The sequence below is a fragment of the Myxocyprinus asiaticus genome, chromosome 37, assembly GCF_019703515.2.
Source record: "Myxocyprinus asiaticus isolate MX2 ecotype Aquarium Trade chromosome 37, UBuf_Myxa_2, whole genome shotgun sequence".
Taxonomy (NCBI): Eukaryota; Metazoa; Chordata; class Actinopteri; order Cypriniformes; family Catostomidae; genus Myxocyprinus; species Myxocyprinus asiaticus.
The window spans coordinates 18,762,434-18,785,786 of record NC_059380.1 but is presented as its reverse complement, the minus strand read 5'-3'; the positions used below and the strand labels follow the sequence as shown (position 1 = coordinate 18,785,786).

Here is a 23,353-nt window from a genome sequence, read left to right as displayed (position 1 = left end):
TTCCCCATTCATTTCATCCATAGACTTTTAATAAAATCCTTCATAAAAGAGTTGAGCCATGAACCAAACCAACCAGCTCAGAGGTGAATCACAACATCACAAACTTTGTTTTGAGACAAAAAAGTATTTGAAAATCGGACATAAAGACAAAGGTACAAGGATGTGTACTTATCGTGTTTCATGAGAGCATGGACTACAATCCCATGAATCATTGTGAATTGTCATTGAGTAAAAAACAATGGGAATATATAAAACTATTGATTAAAGGTTGTTGACTATAAGTACAGAAACAATATATTTTATGTGTATTGCAAAATATCCCAATATGTACAAATATATAAAAAGTAGTTTAAGGGTGAAGGGATAAACTTGATTATGTCATTCACAGTGCATCGTGGGAGTGCGGCTGCTCCAAGCCACGGTTCATGGGTTTCATTGGACACGGTTCTCTGATTGGTGGAACTTTCTCTGCTGTACCATGGGTATTGTAGTTGTTTACCATGAATATATATATATATATATATATATATATATATATATATATATATATAACTAAAAGAGCCGCTTGTTTGCATCTTTTTAAAGATGTCGTACCGTAAGTGTTCATTGAGCGAGAGACACATGCCACTGTCAGATAAGCATGCATTCACTGTCTGGGCCACGCCCACGCAGAAACAGCTCTCATAGAGACAGACTGACCTCACTGTGAGGGCATGAGTCTCAAGACGCTTCGCTCACGAATCACCCTCGTTCTGAGGGAAGATTCAGCCTCCTGCAACCTCCCGGCCGCCTCTTCTGTGACTCCCAAGGGATCACATGAGGAGGCACAGCGGGGCAGCGAGGTCGAGGTCGGCCTCTATTTGTGTCCTCCAGAGGAACCTGAAAAATCTCGCCTTGATGAATGGTTCTTGCAGTCCGGACGCCGTTAAGCGATCTGCCACTTTCTTCCCGGAAATTCATAATGAACTGACAAAATCCTGTTCAGCTCGCTCCCACAGTGATTCTACTCTCCTCACTAAAGTGGACCATGGGGAAGACAAAGGTTATGCCCAACAACCCCCTGTGGAAGAGGTGGTAGCGGCACATCTCTGCCCGGCGAGTAGCAGGGCGTGGAAATCACATCCCGATAATCCTTCCAAGCAGTGCCGACTGACGTCCGCACTGGCTGGAATAGCATACTCAGTGGCAGGGCAAGCTGGCTCAGCACTCCACGCGATGGCGGTGCTCCAAGTTTTTCAAGCTAAGCTCCTCAAGCAAACTGACGAGCAAGGCTACGATCCAGAGACATTCAAAGAGCTCTGCACCACTACGGACTTAGCATGCGAACCATGAAAGTCACTGCACAGGCCACTGGCAAGTCAATGGGCAACCTGGTGGTTTTGTATTGTCACATCTGGCTGACCCTCACGGAAATGCACGATGCAGAAAAATCCGCTTTATTTGATGCTCCAGTGTCTCCAGCCAGCCTTTTCGGTGGCTCTGTGGATAGATTTGCTGAGCGCTGCATCACGACTTAGCAACACTCACAGGCTATGAGACATTTATGCCAAAACAGAGCAGTACTTAATCACAACCGGCTCGCTCCCGCTCTGGTCTCGGGTTAGCGGCCGGCTAAAACCCCCTTGCCTGCTGCCTCAGCACCACCAAATGTCGCCGCCGGTAAAGCCATGCAAGCCGTGGCCCAAATGAAAGCACTCAGCGCAAGTGAGCGCAAGTGGGCACATGATGGGTACAGCCCTATGAAATGGAATGCAAAGCTCGACATTCCTGAAGATGGCTCGATCGGAGACACACAATGCTGTTCCCCTCTTCCCCACTGCTGTTTGTTGGGAAAGGAATATTGTTGTTCAAAATGTTGTTCAATATGTTGTTTCCGTGTCTCACATTCAGTCACATGCAATAAAGAATGCAAAAAAGTGTATGGCACTAGTTGCACATGCACGAGACTCTCACACTTTTTCAATAAAAAACTCTTCCCACTTCAAAGCCCACACATTATGTACAACCACTTCCCAATGGTGAGCAGTGCATTATATCATACAATGAACAAACCAAATTGCCCTCTGTTACGCAGACACATGGTGAGCCCTTAAGGGCATTTTCGACTGGGTACAAAAAAACAGTCAATCATGGTTATATAATACAATTTGCATGTCGGCCGCCCCGTTTCAACTGTGTTCTGTCTTCCATGGTTCCGTCCAAAGACGCGACATTATTACGAGCCAAAATACACAATCTTCTTGCAAAGAACGCGATAGAGGTTGTTTCAGATTAATTAATAAGCCTGCTGTCCCACTGTTCAAATGCGTGGCAAGCCCTCACGGGCATGTCAGACTGGGTGTTTAAAATGATCGAGCACGATCATACGATTCAATTTGTACGCCAGCCACCTCGCTTCACCGGCACTTTGCAATCTGTGGTCCGACCACACGATGTGTCAGTGTTGTGCACAGAGATTCACAGTCTCCTTGCAAAAAACACAATAGAGACTGCCCCAGACTGCGACACACAGTGGGATTTACAGCCATTATTTCCTTGTTCTGGAGAAGAACGGCAGGCTTCAGCCCATTCTAGTTCTGAGACGCTTGAATCGTGCACTTGCGACGCGCTCATTCAAAATGTTAACTCAGAAACATCGCACATCGGTCCTCAGCACTGGTTTGCGTCAATAGATCTGAATGACGCGTACTTCATGTACCAATTGCACCGCGTTACAGGTGGCTTTTTAGATTCGCGTTCAAGGGAACTGCATTTCAATTTAAAGTCCTTAATTTCAATGAAATGCTGCTCGCCACATTGAAAATGAACAATGTGCATGTTTTGAATTACCTCGGTGATCGGTTATTACTGACCAATCAGACGCACTACTGAGCGAACACAGAGACTTGCTGCTTTGCCATATGGAAAATCTGTTCTAATGTCAACTGGGCGAAAAACACACTTTTCCCCACCCAGTAAATCTCATTTTTAGGAGTTCATTTTGACTCCGTGAGCATTGTGCCATTCACCTCATGAACGAGCACGTACAGACCATTCTTCGGTGTCCGTCTCAGTTCAAACTGGAAAAAAAAATACCACTAAAGTCATTTTAGAGAATGCTGGGTTTATGGCGGCAGCATCTGCCGTCATACCGTTAGGTCTGTTACACATGAGACCTCTCCAGTACTGGCTCAAGCGATGTTCCACATTACGCCTGGAGCCTAGGGCGCATCGCAGTGACTTGCCGCTGTCTGGCTGCTCTAGCACCATGGACAGCGTCGGCCCTCTACCAACAGGGTGTTATGATGGGTCAAATTTACATAAGCAAAGTGCTGACCACAGATGCATCCAACACAGGTTGGGGTGCATTGTGTGTTGGATGCCCAACTTTCGACACCTGGACAGGTGCAAAATGGGCGTGGCATGTCAACCGCCTATAGCTACTGGCTGTGTTTTTAGCTTTGACAGCTTTTCATTCCGACATCGTGAATCACCACATTCTGATTTGTTTGGACAACACAACAGTTGTGGCTTATGTGCTGGCCCACGTATGGCCGGCAAAATACAATTATACATTTCCCCCGGTGCGCCTCCTCCTTCTGTCATCAGCAAAGTCTGAGTGGACATAGAAACAGTACTGTTAATTGCGCCAAAATGGCTCAATCAGTCCTGGTTTCTGGAGATGGTAGAAATACTGGATGGGCCTCCATGGAAAATACCGCTGAGGAGAGACCTTCTCTCTCAAACACAAAGCATGATTTGGCATACCTAGTCAGAGCTGTAAAGCCTACATGTGTGGCCTTTGAACGGAGCAGAGTGAACGAAACAGAATTGGCTCAGTTGGTTATGAACACCATTTTAACGGCTAGAGCACCATCCACGAGACACCTTTACGCACTGAAATGGAATGTCTTCACTAATTGGTGCTTTTCACACAGCAAAGACCCAGTAAACTGCCCCATACCTGAAATTTGTACATTCGTACACAAGAGTGATTGGACGCAGGGCTCAAGTTTATGTGGCGATTATATCTACGTATCACACACCTGAATAGGCAAACAGGATTTAATTATAAAATACCTCAAGGGGGCAGGGTGGCTAAATCCCCCTCGCCCAGCTACAATCTCGACTTGGGACCTAACTTTGGTCCTAAAAGTGCTTGTGGGGCCTCCCTTCGAGCCTCTGGTCTATGTTGAATTGTGTGTGCTTTCTCTTAAAACTGCATTACTGCTGACTTTGGCCTCAGTAAAAATAGGTCGGTAATTTGCAAGCACTATCAGTTGACAATTCATGTCTGGGGTTTGGTCAGGGTCTTTCAAAAACCACTGTCAAACCCAGAAAAGTCTATGTGCCTTAGGTTCTAACCACACCCTTCAATGCACAGGTGGTTCACCTTCAAGCCTTTTTCCCTCCTCCATTTTATTGGGATGTGGAACATTCCTTGCATTTGTTATGCCCTTTGCGAGTGCTACACACATGCGTTGTGTAAACCCGCCAATTCAGACTGTCTGACCAGCTCTTTGTGTGCTATAGAGGATGCACGAAAGGAATGTCCTAGCAAATACTTTCTTACTGGATTACTGATGCGATCGCCCTGGCTTACGAGTTGCAGGGTGCGAATTGCCCAGTTGGTGTTAAAATACACACAACTAGAGGTGTGGCCTCTTCATGGGCATGGACAAATGGTGTGTCCTTACAAAACATATGTTTTGCAGCAGGATGGTCTTCTCAAAACACATTTGCAAGGTTTTACAACGTAGACGTAATGTCTCTCTCATAGCAAGTCCTCTCTGTCTAGAGTGCTTGCTATTTCATTGGCTAAACATATACTTATGCCCCTCTTTTTAAGTGCAGGCTCCCATTTTACACAACCACCTGCATTCAGGCTGTTGTATTTCCCAAAAGTCACAGGCAATTTTATTGCAAATAAACTTCCCTCCCGACTGGGTTCATGAAGGGGTTAATTCATACTATATGACCATAGCTCATATATATATATTCTGAGTGTTCCCCTCCTGGCTCAGCATGAGGGTCATTCACTTGCGGCATACTCATGTCGGTCGCCGTCCCACGGGACTGCAGAATCATATTTCCTCTCTGGGAATAGTTAATGAATATTTTTGTGTGTGTTTATTTGATTATTATTTAACCAATTTACAGTATCAGCAAAAACTAGGCAACAACTATGATATTACCAACAGGGAAATTCAGTTAACAGTGACATTGAGCAGAAAGCTACACAGAGTTGAAGTCAGAAGTTTACATGCACCTTAGCTAAATACATTTAAACTCTTCTTTTTTGTTTTTCACAATTCCTGACATATAATCATAGAAAACATTCCCTGTCTTAAGTCAGTTAGGATCACTACTTTATTTTAAGAATGTGAAATGTCAGAATAACAGTAGAGAGAATGATTTATTTCAGCTTTTATTTCTTTCATCACATTCCCAGTGTTTACATACACCTTGTTAGTATTTGGTAGCATTGCCTTTAAATTGTTTAATTTGGGTCAAACTTTATGGGTAGCCTTCCACAAGCTTCTCACAATAAGTTGCTGTAATTTTGGCCCATTCCTCCAGACAGAACTGGTTTGTAGGCCTCCTTGCTCGCACACCTATATCAGTTCTGCCCACAAATTTTCAATCGGTTTGAGGTCAGAGCTTAGTGATGGCCACTCCGATACCTTAACTTTGTTGTCCTTAAGCCATTTTGCCACAACTTTGGAGGTATGCTTGGAGTCATTGTCCATTTAGAAGGCCCATTTATGACCAAGCTTTAACTTCCTTGCTGCTGTCTTAAGATGTTGCGTCAATATAGCCACATAATTTTCCTTCCTCATGATGCCATCTATTTTGTGAAGTGCACCAGTCCCTCCTCCAGCAAAGCACCCCCACAACATGATGCTGCCACCCCCATACTTCATGGTTGGGATAGTGTTCTTTGGCTTGCAAGCCTCACCCTTTTTCCACCAAACATAATGATGGTCATTATGGCCAAACAGTTCAATTTTTGTTTCATCTGACCAGAGGATATTTCTACAAAAAGAAAGATCTTTGTCCCCAAGTGCACTTGCAAACTGTAGTCTGACTTTTTATGGCAGTTTTGGAGCAGTGGCTTCTTCCTTGCCGAGCAGCCTTTCAGGTTATGTCGATATAGGACTCGTTTTGCTATGGATATAGATACTTGTCTACCTGTTTCCTCCAGCATCTTCACAAGGTCCTTTGCTGTTGTTCTGGGATTGATTTGCACTTTTCGCACCAAACTACGTTTATTTCTAGGGGACAGAATGCGTCTACTTCCTGAGCGGTATGATGGCTGCATGGTCCCATGGTGTTTTTACTTGCATACTATTGTTTGTACAGATGAACGTAGTAACTTCAGGCATTTTGAAATTGTTCCCAAGGATGAAGGAGGTCTTGGCTGATTTCTTTTGATTTTCCCATGATGTCAAGCAAAGAGGCACTGAGTTTGAAGGTAGGCCTTAAAATACATCCACAGATACACCTCCAATTGACTACAGTTAGCCAATTAGCCTATCAGAAGCTAATTGCCTAAAGGCTTGACATCATTTTCTGTAATTTTCCAAGCTGCTTAAAGGCACAGTTAACTTAGTGTATGTAACTTCTGACCCACTGGAATTTTGATATAGTCAATTTAAAGTTAAACAATTTGTCTGTAAACAATTGTTGGAAAAATTACTTATGTCATGCAGAAACTATACTATAGTTTACTAATATGATGATGATCTTGGAGTGGTTAAAAAATGAGTATAACCAGTTTTGACAGAGCTGCTGATAAAAAGTTAAATGATCTGCATTGGCCGATCAGATGAAAAGACGATTGGTGATTGCAATCAGCTGTTAAAATCCTAATCAGAGCATCCCTAATATTCAAGTTGAATGGGTTCCAAAACATAATGATAAAAAGTGGGCTGAGACACTCACAAAGTGTACAAAAACAGGTACACAGTGGACAGGTATAGGTACAGTTTTTTTATTTCATTTTTATTTTCACTGTTTTATTTATTTGTTTGTTTGTGGCTGAAGTGAAAAAGTTCTCAGTTTGGTTCATCTTATGAGGACTTAAGTGTGATCCCTCAGTAGCCTAAGTTTTTTTGGCAGTAGAACATGCACAAAATATTACGAAATTTTGGTCAAAAGGAATCACTTTTTTTTTTTTTTTTTTTTTTTTTGTCTTGCCTCAAAAATAAAACTACCTGCTAATATTGTGTAGTTCCCCCTTGTGCCGCCAAAACAGCGCTAATCAGCCAATCATGTGGCAGCAGTGCAGTGTATAAAATCATGCAGATACGGGTCAGGAGCTTCAGTTAATGTTCACATCAACCATCAGAATGGGGGAAAAATGTGATCTTAGTGATTTCAACCATGGCATGATTGTTGGTGCCAGACAGGCTGATTTTAGTATTTCTGTAACTGCTGATCTCCAGGGATTTTCACACACAACAGTCTCTAGAATTTACTCATCTGCTATTCTGAGATGCAGGCTGGCGCTGTTTTGGCGGCACGAGGGGGACCTACACAGTATTAGGCAGGTGGTTTTAAAGTTGTGGCTGATCAGTGTATATATATACTGTGTGTGTGTGTGTGTGTGTGTGTGTGTATATATATATATATATATATATATATATATATATATATATATATATATATATAACAGCTATCTAGTAACCTCCTGAAACCAGAGTGTGACTGCTGTGTGTATTTTCCATTTCCCTTTTTGATTTGTAACTAGTAGCACCTAATAAACAAGCAATTTGTTTTTTTCTAGAGCAAATAATTTTCCTAAAAAAATGTATGTCCACATATGTTGTGACATTTTTAATAATACCTATAGAAAGCTATAGAGAGTCAGATTTTTTTTTTCTTCATCAAATTGTTTATGTTTCCAGGAGTGTTGATTTTTCATGTTTTTGAGACATTATAGACATTACAGCTGATTTTCTATAAAGCTGAATAAATAACACTGCCAACCATGTTAAAATAAAATTTTGCATTCTGAATCTATGTACTGATTATCATTGTCCCATGTCTGCCAAACATGTTGAGTGGTCCAAACATCATCTGCAGCCTGAAACTAAATCTTTGGTCGGATTTTAGGAGGGAATGCACTTAGCTGCATAGAAAGTTATAGGATGCACCCTTGCTCCCTATTTAGTGAATGACTTAACCTCTAGTGTGCTGTCTGTCTGCACTGGTCTCAGAACTGTTCGAAGTGCACCTTATTTTCATCCCAACTCCATATAAAGACTCTGAATGCAAAAAAACAAACGTCTGCTTTTGGATGTATACATTTATTCTCAATGTGAAAACGCACAGTAAATATATAGGAATGCATTTACTAATGTTAATGAATAGAACTGTATTGTACAGTGATAAAATGTATATTAAAATGAAGCTAAATGACCCACAGATGTGTTAATGTTGAGAATTATTAAAAAATAACTAACATGTTTTTTCAACTTTTGAGGGAATAAGGTCCCATGTGCAGCAGCCATATCACCCTGCAGCTCTTGCCTGGTTGCCCACTATAGCTAAGCTAAGCAGGGTTGAGCCTGGCCAGTACCTGGATGGGAGACCTCCTGGGGAAAACTAAGGTTGCTGCTGGAAGAGGTAGCACCCTGTGGTCTGTGTGGTCCTAATGCCCCAGTATAGTGATGGGGACACAATACTGTAAAAAGACACTGTCTTTCGGATGAGACATTAAACTGAGGTCCTGACTGTCTGTGGTCATTAAAAATCCCAGGACACTTCTTGTAAAGAGTAGGGGTGTAACCCTGGTGTCCTGGCCTCAATCATGGCCTCCTAATAATCCCTATCCATTAATTGGCTGTATCATTCTACTCTCTCCTCTCCACCAATAGCTGGTGTGTGGTGAGCGTACTAGTGCACTATGGCTCCTGTTGCATCATCCAGGTGGATGCTGCACACTGGTGGTGGTTGAGGAGAGTCCCCCTATACTATGTAAAGTGCTTTGAGTGCCTAGAAAAGTGCTATATAAATGTAAGGAATTATTATTATTATTATTTTCCACATATTTGGACTTCATGTTTATCAGCGTGCTGATGCACGAAAAATGAATGGATTTTTTAAATCTGCATATCAAACGAAACTAGAGACGCCAGAAGTTTAACACTTAAATGACAGTCTAGAGCAGCAGTCACCAATTAGCGGCCCGGGTCCGGACCCTGGCTTGGTTCCATCCAGACCGCGAGACATCATGACATTGGGTGCCCCATCTCACCATTTCTACACTTCAAGTGATCAGCGCAACAAAAAAACAGAGCTGTGTACAGTGCAACCGTTCTGGCGTGGATAGAACTGATCTTTCAGCGCTGTATCCATGAATATATTTCTCTATTACAAAACAAGCTTCGTTTACACCCTTTCATGCTCCGCGCGTGTTGCTAGACACGTGGCACTGTGCGCAGAGTTGCAGATGCGGTTATTTTAACAACAGTAGAATGTAGCTGACAAATACAGTGAGCAGCAATATAGATGGATACTGGCATCTTTTGTAAAACACATTACAGAAAATGAGAAAAATGCAAAGTGAATTCAACTTCATGTGTCTGAAATGAATCCAACCATTCAGATAAACCAGTTTTGTGAGAAGACAACGTTCTTCCAGTAACGTTTGTTTCCCGTCTAAAATTAGCTTTATTAATCAGCATGTTTCGAGCCTTTCATAAACTTTTAAACTTATTTTTGTGAAAATTAATCAAATATGTCATCATCTACATGGCAATGAAAACTTTTCATTATTTAATAGTCTGACTATTTATGGGCCTTCTTTATTTTAGCTAACAGTATTTTTAAGCTTCACTATTGAGATCTACATTGTTTGTTGTTGGTAGATATTCACTTTAATGAAAATATAAATATGGTTCATTCAGACTTTTACATTTTCAAAATTTTCTCTTGGGGATACTCCTCAACCCCCATACAGTATCTTTCCTTAGTCACAAGGCCTCATGCCCCTTGGGTATCTAAAAATATTTAAACACAAATACTGGACTGTTGTCATTCAGCTTCAAAACCTACAATTGATTTTATCTTTTAATATTCATATTAAAGTACACACAACTGATGATCTCATTAAAATATTTCAATCTTTTGGAAAAAGATCCCCCAAACCCCACTAATTTGGCTTTGTCTCTGGGGCTACATGTCCTCATCCCTGCCTAGTTTTGAAGAAAATGTTTTAACTTTTTTTTTTCATCTTTTACAAAGTACTGCTGCCAACTTTAAAATGTATAATAACTATTTCAAAAAATGAGGAAAATGAGTCATTTCATAGCTATACTGACTATTGACACCATGCAAGTTATTGTCTGGACCATTGCTGGGAAGGAAATGTAGAGGGTAGCGTATAGCAGAACCAAATTACAACGTCCACACATGTGGACGCGGGGTTGCACAAGATCAAATAAAGTGTCTGGGAAGGATACAGAGTACTTGCATATGTTACCTAACATTAAATCTGCCCTGTTATATGATGAATTAGCAACAAGTAAAGTAATAATAAGTCACATGCAGAAGCTCCATTGATGAAACTATGTCTCTCATGAAGAACAGATGAGTTTGCTATGGTTCTTCCAAATAAAAGGCAGCAAATCACAACTGACTTCCGAAAAAAGGGAATAGCAAATGATAATTGAGGTACCACCAAAACAGCAAGGGCCCTCCCCACGACAGCCAAAACTAAAAGGTGTTAGCATGAGCAAAGGTAGCAAATGATCTTGCTCACGCAATGAGACGTTACCTTGTGTGCAAGAACTTGTATTGCATACACAGAAGATGTCACGTGTGCAAAGATTTAAAATGCGCATGCGACTTATTCCTGTTCCCTCGCACGGCTGTAATCGATCGCACGCAAGCATCACTAATGTGCTCTGTTTTATGGCGGCACAATGCTGTTATACTTGAGTAAAGTCTCGTTTTGTTTCCATCAATGAAATGGATGCTCCAGGTCTATTTTTCTTTAACCAAGAGCATTCAGTTGCACAGCAGAAACAAATGCCTGCCTTCATCTGCCTGAAGGGAGGGTGACTAGCCCCACAGAGATGTGTGTCTATGCAGTATATTTTGATTCAAGTCTTTACACTGCAGAGGGTTGTGATTCAGATTGTGCTGCACAACTTTATGGAGATCTCTCCAAGCTGAACTCTGAAGCAAAGACTGTTCTTGATGCTCCTAGATCCTTTGATGAACTTACTACTGCAGTTAGATGGCTCTGTTCAGGCCATTCCCCTGGCATTGACGATTTGCTGTCTGAATTCTACAAGCGCTTTTGGGACCATATTGGTATTGACCTTTATGAGTTTTTTTTTTTTTTCATTTTTTTTTTCATTGTTATGAATATGAAAAATTAATATCTGTGAGTTGGTGTGGCATACTGGGCTAAAGCACAGAACTGGTAAGAAGAAGGTTGCCGGCTAACGCACAGAATTTTTAAGAAGAAGGTTGTCGGTTCGATCACCTTTGCCACCACCATTGTGTCCTTGAGTAAGGCACTTAACTCCAGGTTGCTCCAGGGGGATTGTCCCTGTAAGCGTCTGCCAAATGCATAAATGTAAATTTAAAATATCTGCCTGGGACTTGTCGAAGTGCTGTTCTATCTCTACAACCTAAAAAGGGAGATTTATCTTTGTTAAAGAACTGGAGGCCAGTTGCATTATTGACCACAGAAAACAAAACATTTTCAAAATGGCTTTCTTATAGGCTTTAAAAGTACATACATTTAACTGTACAAAAAGATCAAACATATTGTGTTCCTAATAAGTCAATTATGGACAATTTGTTTTTGGAATGTGACATTTTAGACCATGGTTGGATTGGGAAACTAAATTTTAATGTGAATTTCAGGATTGTTACAGCCCACTGGACGTCGATTTGGGCTACAATGTGCATAAATAAAACTGACCTGTCCGTGCATCATGACACACTGACTTATGTAACGGATGATCCATTTAAATTGTTATTTGTGATTGTTAAATTGTTAAAAAAAATAAAATAAAATATTGAGTTTAAGATTGGCAACATTTGCAATATTTTTTTCTTTAGAATAGATTGTCACAGAATAATTAACTATTTTAAAGAACCAAATTGGACCATTATATTTGTGACCTCAAAACCTATGACCCCCCACCCTCCTAAATGTTTTGTCCCACCCAATGTTCAAGACATGGTTATGGCCTTGATTGTACTTTAAAAACATACTGTAAGTTTTAGAACTCAAAACTTCCTCCCCACTGCAAGCAAAGCATTTATTCAACCAAGCTGCAAAAATGCCTTGTTCTCTACTTCTGCAAATTTTCTACATCACACTGTGGCTCATTAATTCATGACTGCTGCGATGGCAAAATCAATGCCTACTTTTATATTATTGCACCCTTTTCCCACCCACTGGAGCTCAGAGGGCTGAAGAGAAGGGAGTAGGACAGATTGGCCTGCTATTCCTGCACACCAAATGGGACTTACACAGGACACCTTCTTGTGCCTGTCTGGACTAAGTATTTTTGCATATAAATGCACTAGACTGACCTCTTTGACCATTGCTATGTGTCTAGCACCACTTTTTAAAGACTGTGTCAAGTTATAACTTTTAAAAAGGAGACCCCATTTGGTTTCATTCAGCTGTTCTGCATCTTGCTGTTCTGAGTATAAACGCATCCTGGACATGTTCTTGTGCTCATCTGCGCTATTTTTAATTGATGGTCTTTGTAAACATGCACTAGATGGATGTCTTTGATCATTGATGCATTTCCGGCAATGTCTGGCACATTTTAAAAGCGGAGCAAGTTCATCTTAAAACGCATCTTGCTCTGCTCCATTCCACTGCTGGCGGAGAGAACCAGGTCTCGTTCTGTGGATAAACAGACATGGAAAGTATAAGATGTTGTGGGTGTGAAGACCAGCTTTTCTTTAGCCTCTGTTGAAGCACCCAAACATCAGGAAAGGGCATCTGAAGTTTCTTCAGACAGTTCCTGACCTGATCGCCTTTGTGCAGTATCATACAATGTGTGTGGCACGTTTTAAAGTGGATTATATGCATGCGTGGATTGCTTGTGAACAAAAGGAACAGTTTAAACATTAAGGGCAGTTAAAAACTACTGTTCTGACCCAACCGCAAAACCACAAGCAACCAGTTTCATTCATGAACGTTTCAGCTGATGACTGTTTGATACAGTGGATTTCACTGAATTTGCTGCTATTGTTCTTTCATATTGGATGCCCAGACCCTGAAATAGTTTGTGGAGCTGGTTCATGCTCTTCTGAATGGGTTTCAAAACAGATGGCTGCATTTGAGAGAGTTGTACAATGCTGGCCAATCATAAGTGGATTTTTACATTGAGGTCTTAAAGGGAAAGAGACAAAAACCCTAGTATAGTTCAAGGGCCAGACACAGGGTTTAAAAATCACATTTAAAGAAAGACTTAAGAAGACATCAGGGAAATTGGCATTAGAAAAAAAAAAAAAAAAAAGCATGACATGACCCCTTTAAGACTACCAATAAACAAGTCAAGTGGTGCTCAGCTATTGCAGGTCAACAGAAGACACAAATGCCGTAATGAAGTTTCATGAAGCTTTATTAGGTTTACACAAGATTCTCCTCAGGGATCAATGAAGTAAACCTATGTACACAGATTCTGGATGGTAAGGTGGGAAATGCCACTATGGTTTTCCATGTGGGAAAGGGTAAAATGGTGATTCAGGGGTGCCAATTGGGTCTTGGACAGTTACTGGGGCTGTAGGGGCAGCAGTTGCAGGTTCTGGATGGTAAGGTGGAAAATGCCACAATGGTTTTCCATGTGAGAAAGGGTAATATGGTGATTCAGGGGTGCCAACTGGGTCTTGGACAGTTACTGGGGCAGTAGTTGCAGGTTCTAGATGGTAAGGTGGAAAATGCCACCATGGTTTTCCATGTGGGAAAGGGTAATATGGGGATTCAGGGGTGCCAACTGGATCTTGGACAGGTACTGGGGCTGTAGGGGCAGCAGTTGCAGGTTCTGGATGGTAAGGTGGAAAATGCCACCATGGTTTTCCATGTGGGAAAGGGTAATATGGGGATTCAGGGGTGCCAACTGGGTTTTGGACTGTAACTGGGGCTGAAGGGGCAACAGCATTTGTGGTGGGAAGAGGTGCAGGAATAGTAGGAGCAGTTGTTGGTGATGTCATAGGATAAGAAAGAGTTGATTCCTCATCACCATACCGTATAGGGAGGTGCCTGTCAGCATCCTGGAGGAAGACATGAAAATTGAAATGAGGCTTGCATAATGTAGCCTTAACAAAGCATAATATTACATGATGCAACTGAATTCAGGAATGTTGACAGAGGGCTCTCAATTGAGTGAGGGTACCTTAATTTCCCAACAGCTTCCTGTGAACGGTGCGGTGACAACCAGTGCACCACCAGTAGTGTCCAAAGTGAACCCACATTTAGAGTATGTCAGAAGCAGAGGCTGCCATGATCCATCAACTAAAGTGGAAAAAGAGGTTGACGATGGACTTTAATAAACTACAGTGAACTCACTCAAGGACCAAGTGTCTTACCTTTAATTTGAACAGTATTTGCCCTTGCGCCAAGAGAGATAACCATGCCAGTGGGAAAGCAAGAAACTGTAGGGAGGGGTGGAGACACAGGGCAAAACATCTGCACTGGTGCCCCCATTATAATCAGTGGCAGAACAAACACCCTGTCAGAGATTGGGAGGTGTCCTTGAGAACAACTTCATGCAAGACCAATTTGCAAAACATAGTCGGAGTCAAGCTATGGTGTGCCTTAGCCACCTACTCACTCACCTGTTGTTGGACATTAAAGCCACGGTATGGAGCAACAAATGAGACATCTCTGCGTACCCGCTTCACCGAGAAATCACAACTGGCTGGCATCTCAGACAATGGCACTGGAGGCCCCTCTCCTGAGCAGAAGGCACAAGTTAGAGTCTCATCTTGGGTCTCATCCCAACTGTCTTTGTATTAAACATTGTACCTTGGGAACCATTGCCAATTGTATGCCTGCCAAATCTGACTGCTTTATTCAAGATGACTCCAGAAGGAATGTCTTCATTTGAAAAAGTCTCAAGACCAGTTATCAAAGAAGATCTCAATGTTTATTTTTCTTTAACCAAGAGCATTCAGTTGCGTAGCAGAAACAAATGCCTGCCTTCGTCTGCCTGAAGGGAGGGTGACTAGTCCCACAGAGATGTGTGTCTATGCAATATATTTTGATTCAAGTCTTTACACTGCAGGGGGTTGTGATTCAGATTGTGCTGCACAACTTTATGGAGATCTCTCCAAGCTGAACTCTGAAGCAAAGACTGTTCTTGATGCTCCTAGATCCTTTGATGAACTTACTACTGCAGTTAGGTGGCTCTGTTCAGGCCATTCCCCTGGCATTGACGATTTGCTGTCTGAATTCTACAAGCAATTTTGGGACCATATTGATACTGACCTTTATGAGTTTTTATTTTTTATTTTTTTTTTTGTGATAAAAGCATCTGCCAAATGCATAAATGTAAATTTAAAATATCTGCCTGGGACTTGTCGAAGTTCTGTTCTATCTCTACAACCTGAAAAGGGAGATTTATCTTTGTTAAAGAACTGGAGGCCAGTTGCATTATTGACCACAGAAAACAAAATATTTTCAAAATGGCTTTCTAATAGGCTTAAAAAGTACATACATTTAACTGTACAAAAAGATCAAACATATTGTGTTCCTAATAGGTCAATTATGGACAATTTGTTTTTGGAACATGACATTTTAGACCATGGTTGGATTGGGAGACTAAATTTTAATGTGAATTCCAGGATTGTTACAGCCCACTGGACGTCGATTTGGGCTACAATGCGCATAAATAAAACTGACCAGTCCGTGCGTCATGACACACTGACTTATGTAACAGATGATCCATTTAAATTGTTATTTGTGATTGTTAAAATTTGTTTAAATTGAGTTTAAGTTTGGCAACATTTGAAATAATTTTTTTCACAAATTTATGGAGAAGATCAAGCTCATTAATTTCAGCAAAGCAAGAAAAAAATCCGCCTTGCATGTTTTAAGCAACTCCTCACATTATATGACACACAACTGCTGCCATTGAGACCAAGATTGCATAGTGCAGTTATAAATCTAATACACAAGACCACACACAGCTAATGCCATGTCAGGAATGTTAAAAAATCTGTCTTACCTTCAAGTAATCAACTGTTTTCTTAAGAGATCTTCTCTGCGAGCCGGTGTTGAGTTTGGAGAGAATGTCCTTTTCGGTTGACATTAACATAAACGGCTCCAGATTATTCTGTGACAATGTACACCTCAGTCTATTTTTCAAGAATTTAAGAGTTGAAAAACTCCTCTCGCATGCCTCAACTGGCAGAGTTAGGACAAATTTGAAGGCAAGGCCAATGACATTATACACATCCCTGAGTTGGTTTATTTCAGGAAAGCTCAGTAACAACACAACGTGCATTCCCTGCATGATTTGCAACTTTTGTGAATCAGGTCAAGTTATTTTCCACTCTCCGTTTCCTCTTCAGTCACTGACCACGTCATGTGATGTTCCTCTAGAGCTGTGGATTTTACTTGTCTCAGTTAATCGCAAAATTAGTCAATTCTAATTGCAAATGTCAGTAGTAGTCGTGCTGTCAAACGGCAACAGTCTTCAATTCTCAAAGAGCGGATGGATCCAATCCTTTGCTATGAATCTCTGGTAAGCGTCAGGGGTCGAGACAGGTAAAACAAGTGAAAAGTGTTCCATTTTCCCAAAAATAAAGATTGAGACTATCTGTGATTGTTTCAAGGATTACATTGTGCACCACAATATTGAAAGCATACTCTGCATCTGAGAATGTTTTATCACCATCTGACTCACTTGGCATTAACATTTTTTGCCCTCTTTTCTGGAGAAAGGAGACTTCCACAAGGGCCTGGCTCTCATCATCCTCCATTCAATTGCCATTTGCCGCTGCCTTCACTGCATTGAAATCTCTGGCACACTTTTGAGTTGCTCTTGACAGGGTGCTTGTAGACAAAAAAAAAAAAAAAAAAAAAAAACATTATTACCTCATATAAAAAGACTCATTTCTTATTTATCTGGCCCACCATATTAAAAATGAGCAATTTTTTAAAGAATTTCTAAAGAACAATCTGAGCACTAGGACTGCATGGTGATGTGCGATAAACTTGGATAATATGCAGTGATATGCGATGCGATAAACCTAAGATTAATGGGTCAAAATAAAATGTTTTCTTTTTCAAGAAGATTTACCTCGAGAAAATAATTTCCAAGGGACATAACTTTTTTTTTTTTTTTTTTTTTTTTGGACAGTGACATTCTGTAAAATACATTAAAAAAATTGAAATCTAAACAATGGGTAAATGAACAATTTACATGTGCAAAATGACATCACAAAATGATGAGAAGAGCATTGATATTTTACCCCACTTTCTGCTTTCCAACTCCTCTCACTCCCACATAATCTTTTCTCATATTGCTTATTTATACGTACTTATATTTTTATATCTAAAAAAAAAAAAAAAAGTAGGCCTCCTGAACAAAGCAGGCTTTAGGCTTAGCCTACAATTAATGACTTTATCACAAATTCCTTATTTTATTGACAAAACATTACTTTATAATCCTGATGCTCTTCTCCAATGTGCAAAATAAAACATTTACTGGGAGTTATACCAGCATCTTAAAATCCTGCACCTCTGACACAATCGTTCAAATTTTAAAGTGTCTTCTTCAAGAAGGCGCTTACCGGATGAAAAAGCAGTATCCTCCACTGGGCTGCATGCAAGACTCAGGCCGTTTTTGACTTTTTTGCAGGAAACATTTTGTACGCGAAAAGTATGGACGTAAGATACCAATGGAAATCCACCCGCTTAATCTCCAGAAAACGACTGGTATTGATGCATCCTGTCCAGCGTTGAGAAAAGTAACAGATGCCATGTGACAATACCGTTTATTCGCTGCTTCAGAAGAGGTCGGGAAATAATTTACACATTAATAATTATACTAAGGACATTTATTGGTTGTTAAAATTTGAATAAAAACATAGTATAAAGTTAAAGTATTTTCTGTGTGGTAAAATTGCCCAAATGTTGTTCGGGACATTTAAAATTTCCTGAAAGTTGATAGGGACATGTCCATATCATCCCTATCTAAAATTACGCCCATGCAATCCTGTTACAGAAAGACGTAACCATGGAGATAGAATTGTTGCATATTAACATACAAATGGAAAGAGATTTACAATTAGAAAGTTGTTTCGCAAATAAATTGAATGAGATCCACAAATAAATGTAAGGAGTTTCACAAAAATGAAATGAATTAACAAATAAAAAGAATGTGATTTACAAATATATGTTAGGAGTTTCACAAAAATAAAGTGAATTCACAAATAAATTAAATGAGATTTGCAAATAATAATTAAAAAAAAAATAATAATAATATTTTAACTCACAAACACAACTCTGTCCAGCATTCATTTGTGAAACACGCGCATTTCTTTGTGGATCGTTTCCTGTGAATTTTTGGATGGCAGCTCACATCTGTGAATTCTGAAACATTTCTTGTGCCAGAGCTGCGGACAATCCACAAATAGGTGGGCTCCACCCATCGTCTTCTCAAGCTAATCAGATAACGGCCACAATACAATCATAGCACGTTCTATCTTTAACCAATCATGCTTTGTTTTACTATCAGGACGGGACCAGAGTCACAGCTCTCATGAGCATGGAATCAAGCACATACAGATAAATTCCAAGGCCGCAAACTTTTAATGAAACGGACACTATCAGAGGAATACTGTGATTTAAGGTTCGTATTATTTTCTCTCAGTTATAAACATGTGTAGTGTCTTGGGCAATTTTCAGCTGTCGACATTTAACAAGACACTACACGTTTATAACCGAGAGAAAATGATACAAACCTTAAGTCACAGTATTCTTCTGATGGCATCCGTTTCATTAAAAGTTTGCATAGCCTTGGAGCTTATCTGTAAATGCTTGATTCCATACCCATGAGAGCTGTGACTCTGGTCCCTGTCCTGATAGTAAAACGAAGCATGATTGGTTTAAGATTAGTAAGAAATACCCGAAAAGTTAGCGTAAGTACTAACAAATCCGTCTCTTGGTCAGGGCCTTGTTTCCCAAATAACGATTAATCTTAGCGGTTGAGAGCGTTTTCTAGGAGCAATTTTACGAAAGTTCGTTATTTTTTACGTGCATTTCCCAAAACTGCACTTAACATGAACGTACAGAGAAGCACTTTAAGTGCTACATTAGAGAGACTGTACATAAATTTGAAGTGCTGAAATGTGACCATGTATTGCTGCTCGTCATTGCAACATCATTATGTTGCGTAACTTTAAAAACATTTGTACTTTACCACGCTGGAAATATTTAAAAATATTTTCCTAAATTTACAACTTAATTCACCACATAATTGCATTTTGTTTTGCAATCGTTTAGTGCAGAATGATATATTTTACACAATCACAGCTTTGTTCATCAGATGTGCATTTTTATATTTCGTTTTTAAAAAAAAATTGCTCTGTGGGTCAAGATTAAAGCTTCTAGGATCAGTAAAGACAGCGGAGACCCTGTGTATGGTCCTGCTAATGACAAGCAGCATTAGTTGAATGAGGTTCAGTGTTTTCACGCAAGCACAAAATAAGGAGACACATGGATGATCAGCTGTTCCCGCCATCTTAGGCATCTCACAGCACAGACATTGCAATTTATTGCCCTGGCCACATCTGCAGTCCTCATGGCTCAAGGCACATTCACGCAGATGAGTGGGGACTCTGGGCATCTTTGAGTCAGTAGAAAGGTCTCTAGTGTCCTAAGTTTTTATAACTGTGACCTTAATTGCCTACCATCTGTAAGCTGTTAGTGTCTTAATGACCGTTCCACAGGGGCATGTTCATTGAACAAGCATGGAAACTGTTTAAACCCCTTTACAATAAAGATGTGTAAAGTTACTTTGATTCTTACAGTTCTTTAAATACAGAGTCCTGAAAAAGGGACATTTCTTTTGCAGAAGTCACTTTCATGTTGGATGCCCAGACCCCGAAATGGTTTGTAGAGTTGGTTCATGCACATCTGAATGGGTTTCAAAACAGATGGCTGCATTTGAGTTGTATAATGCTGGACAATCAAAACAGTGGATTTTTACATTGAGGTCTTAAGGGAAAGAGACAAAACATTGTATAGTTCAAGGGCCAGACACAGGGGTTTTAACACCCCCCCCCCACTTTAAGACATCAGACTACCAATAAACAGGTCAAGTGGTGCTCAGCTACTGCAAGCCAACAAAAGACACAAATGCCGTAATGAAGTCTAATGAAGCTTTATTAGGCCTACACAAGATTCTCCTCCGGGATCAATGAAGCAAACCTTTGTACACACAGTCACACCTACTCCGGAGTTAAGCTGATGTCTGGGAGACCTGTAGGACCAGGCAAAGACTTGGGGCTGCGTGGACCAAACTGGTACATAAAGGGGTATTTAACAAACAGCATAAATGGTTTGGGGGGTTTAGGGCCATGAAACACAGGCAACTGGTATATTTGGGGATAACCAGAGTACAACTCAGGCAGAGCAGCCATGGTAGTCATTGTGACGGGGGTATTTGTGGGAACAGGAGTAGTAGCAGTTGGGCTCCAGTTAAAAGGAAACATTGGGTGCCAGCCTGGCTGTTGTGCACCACTGTGATGACCAAGATGGAAGTAATAGGGATCAAACATGGGCTGCTGGGGTAGAAGGTCATAAAGAGCAGTTGTAGTGGTAGTTGTGGGAGGGGCTTTAGTAGGCACAGATTCTGGATGCCAAGGTGGAAAATGCCACCATTGTTTTCCATGTGGGAAGGGGTAGTATGGGGATTCAGGGGTGCCAACTGGGTCTTGGCCTGTAACTGGGGATGTAGGGGCAGCAGTTGCAGGACGCCAAGGTGGAAAATGCCACCATTGTTTTCCATGTGGGAAGGGGTAGTATGGGGATTCAGGGGTGCCAACTGGGTCTTGGCCTGTAACTGGGGATGTAGGGGCAGCAGTTGCAGGACGCCAAGGTGGAAAATGCCACCATTGTTTTCCATGTGGGAAGGGGTAGTATGGGGATTCAGGGGTGCCAACTGGGTCTTGGCCTGTAACTGGGGATGTAGGGGCAGCAGTTGCAGGACGCCAAGGTGGAAAATGCCACCATTGTTTTCCATGTGGGAAGGGGTAGTATGGGGATTCAGGGGTGCCAACTGGGTCTTGGCCTGTAACTGGGGATGTAGGGGCAGCAGTTGCAGGACGCCAAGGTGGAAAATGCCACCATTGTTTTCCATGTGGGAAGGGGTAGTATGGGGATTCAGGGGTGCCAACTGGGTCTTGGCCTGTAACTGGGGATGTAGGGGCAGCAGTTGCAGGACGCCAAGGTGGAAAATGCCACCATTGTTTTCCATGTGGGAAGGGGTAGTATGGGGATTCAGGGGTGCCAACTGGGTCTTGGCCTGTAACTGGGGATGTAGGGGCAGCAGTTGCAGGACGCCAAGGTGGAAAATGCCACCATTGTTTTCCATGTGGGAAGGGGTAGTATGGGGATTCAGGGGTGCCAACTGGGTCTTGGCCTGTAACTGGGGATGTAGGGGCAGCAGTTGCAGGACGCCAAGGTGGAAAATGCCACCATTGTTTTCCATGTGGGAAGGGGTAGTATGGGGATTCAGGGGTGCCAACTGGGTCTTGGCCTGTAACTGGGGATGTAGGGGCAGCAGTTGCAGGACGCCAAGGTGGAAAATGCCACCATTGTTTTCCATGTGGGAAGGGGTAGTATGGGGATTCAGGGGTGCCAACTGGGTCTTGGCCTGTAACTGGGGATGTAGGGGCAACAGCAGTTGTGGTGGGAAGAGGTGCAGGAATAGGAGCAGTTGTTGGTGATGTCAAAGGACAAGAAAGAGTTGATTCCTCATCACCATACCGTATAGGGAGATGCCTGTCAGCATCCTGGAAGACATGAAAATTGAAGTGAGGCTTGCATAATGTAGCCTTAAAGCATAATATTGCATGATGCAATTGAATTCAGGAATGTTGACAGAGGGCTCTCAATTGAGTGAGGGTACCTTAATTTCCCAACAGCTTCCTGTGAACGGTGCGGTGACAACCAGTGCGCCACCAGTAGTGTCCAAAGTGAACCCACATTTAGAGTATGTCAGAAGCAGAGGCTGCCATGATCCATCAACTAAAGTGGAAAGAGGTTGACGATGGACTTTCATAAACTACAGTGAACTCACTCAAGGACCAAGCGTCTTACCTTTAATTTGAACAGTATCTGCCCTTGCGCCAAGTGAGATAACCATGCCAGTGGGAAAGCAAGAAACTGTAGGGAGGGTTGGAGTCACAGGGCAAGACATCTGCACTGGTGCCCCCATTATAATCAGTGGCAGAACAAAACTTCCACCCTGTCAGAGATTGGGAGGTGTCCTTGAGAACAACTTCATGCAAGACCGATTTGCAAAACATAGTCGGAGTCAAGCTACAGTGTGCTTTAGCCACCTACTTACCTGTTGTTGGACATTACAACCATGGTATGGAGCAACAAATGAGACATCTCTGCGTACCCGCTTCACCGAGAAACCACAACTGGCTGGCATCTCAGACAATGGCACTGGAGGCCCCTCTCCTGAGCAGAAGGCACAAGTTAGAGCAATGTCACATTTTTAAATATTGCTCGGTTGTCCGAGGAGGAAGTTCAGCATTAATAAGCTGAATGTTTTCACCTCCATCAACCATCAAGTGTGGCGTTCTTGGTCCCGGAACACGCAAGGTCATAGCATCATCACCACAGTGCACAGAGGGAGCCATTTGTTTCAACTTTGTCTCAGCAAGGTGGAATCGTGCTTTAAAAACAGAAGTTAAACAAAATCACCCATTTAGTAAACATTAAGATTGCATCTCAAATTGAGCAGTTTAATAAAACCAATACCCAAATGATACTTCTGTTAGGTCTCTTCCCAACTGTCTTTGTATTAAACATTGTACCTTGAGAACCATTGCCAATTTTAAGCCTGCCAAATCTGACTGCTTTATTCAAGATGACTCCAGAAGGAACGTCTCCATTTGAAAAAGTTTCAAGACCAGTTATCAAAGAAGAGCTTAAAGTTGTCAACACCACTGTGAAGAGTACAATGTCTCTCCCCCACTGCATGGCAAGTGGAGTTGTTATATTCACGCAAGCATAAAATCACAACTATTATGGAAAAACTAAACCACAAAGGTCTATGAACTTGTTGATACATGTGCTGCATTACTTATACTCACATTTGAATTGGTTAAATATGTTGTTTGACCAATCGAATGTAAGTTCATC

At 41.4% G+C, this 23,353-nt stretch overlaps 1 protein-coding gene across 1 annotated transcript; it reads right to left on the bottom strand.

Annotated features, from left to right (window-relative positions):
• Positions 1-13,577: 13,577 nt before the first annotated feature.
• Positions 13,578-22,848, bottom strand: LOC127427782 (uncharacterized). The gene is made up of 5 exons (XM_051675558.1): positions 22,764-22,848; positions 22,548-22,666; positions 22,298-22,445; positions 14,361-14,479; positions 13,578-14,238 (listed from the first exon to the last, which is right to left on the bottom strand). Exons 1-5 carry the CDS (start codon positions 22,846-22,848, stop codon positions 13,675-13,677), a joined length of 1,035 nt encoding a protein of 344 aa, XP_051531518.1. The 3' UTR covers positions 13,578-13,674.
• Positions 22,849-23,353: the final 505 nt, after the last annotated feature.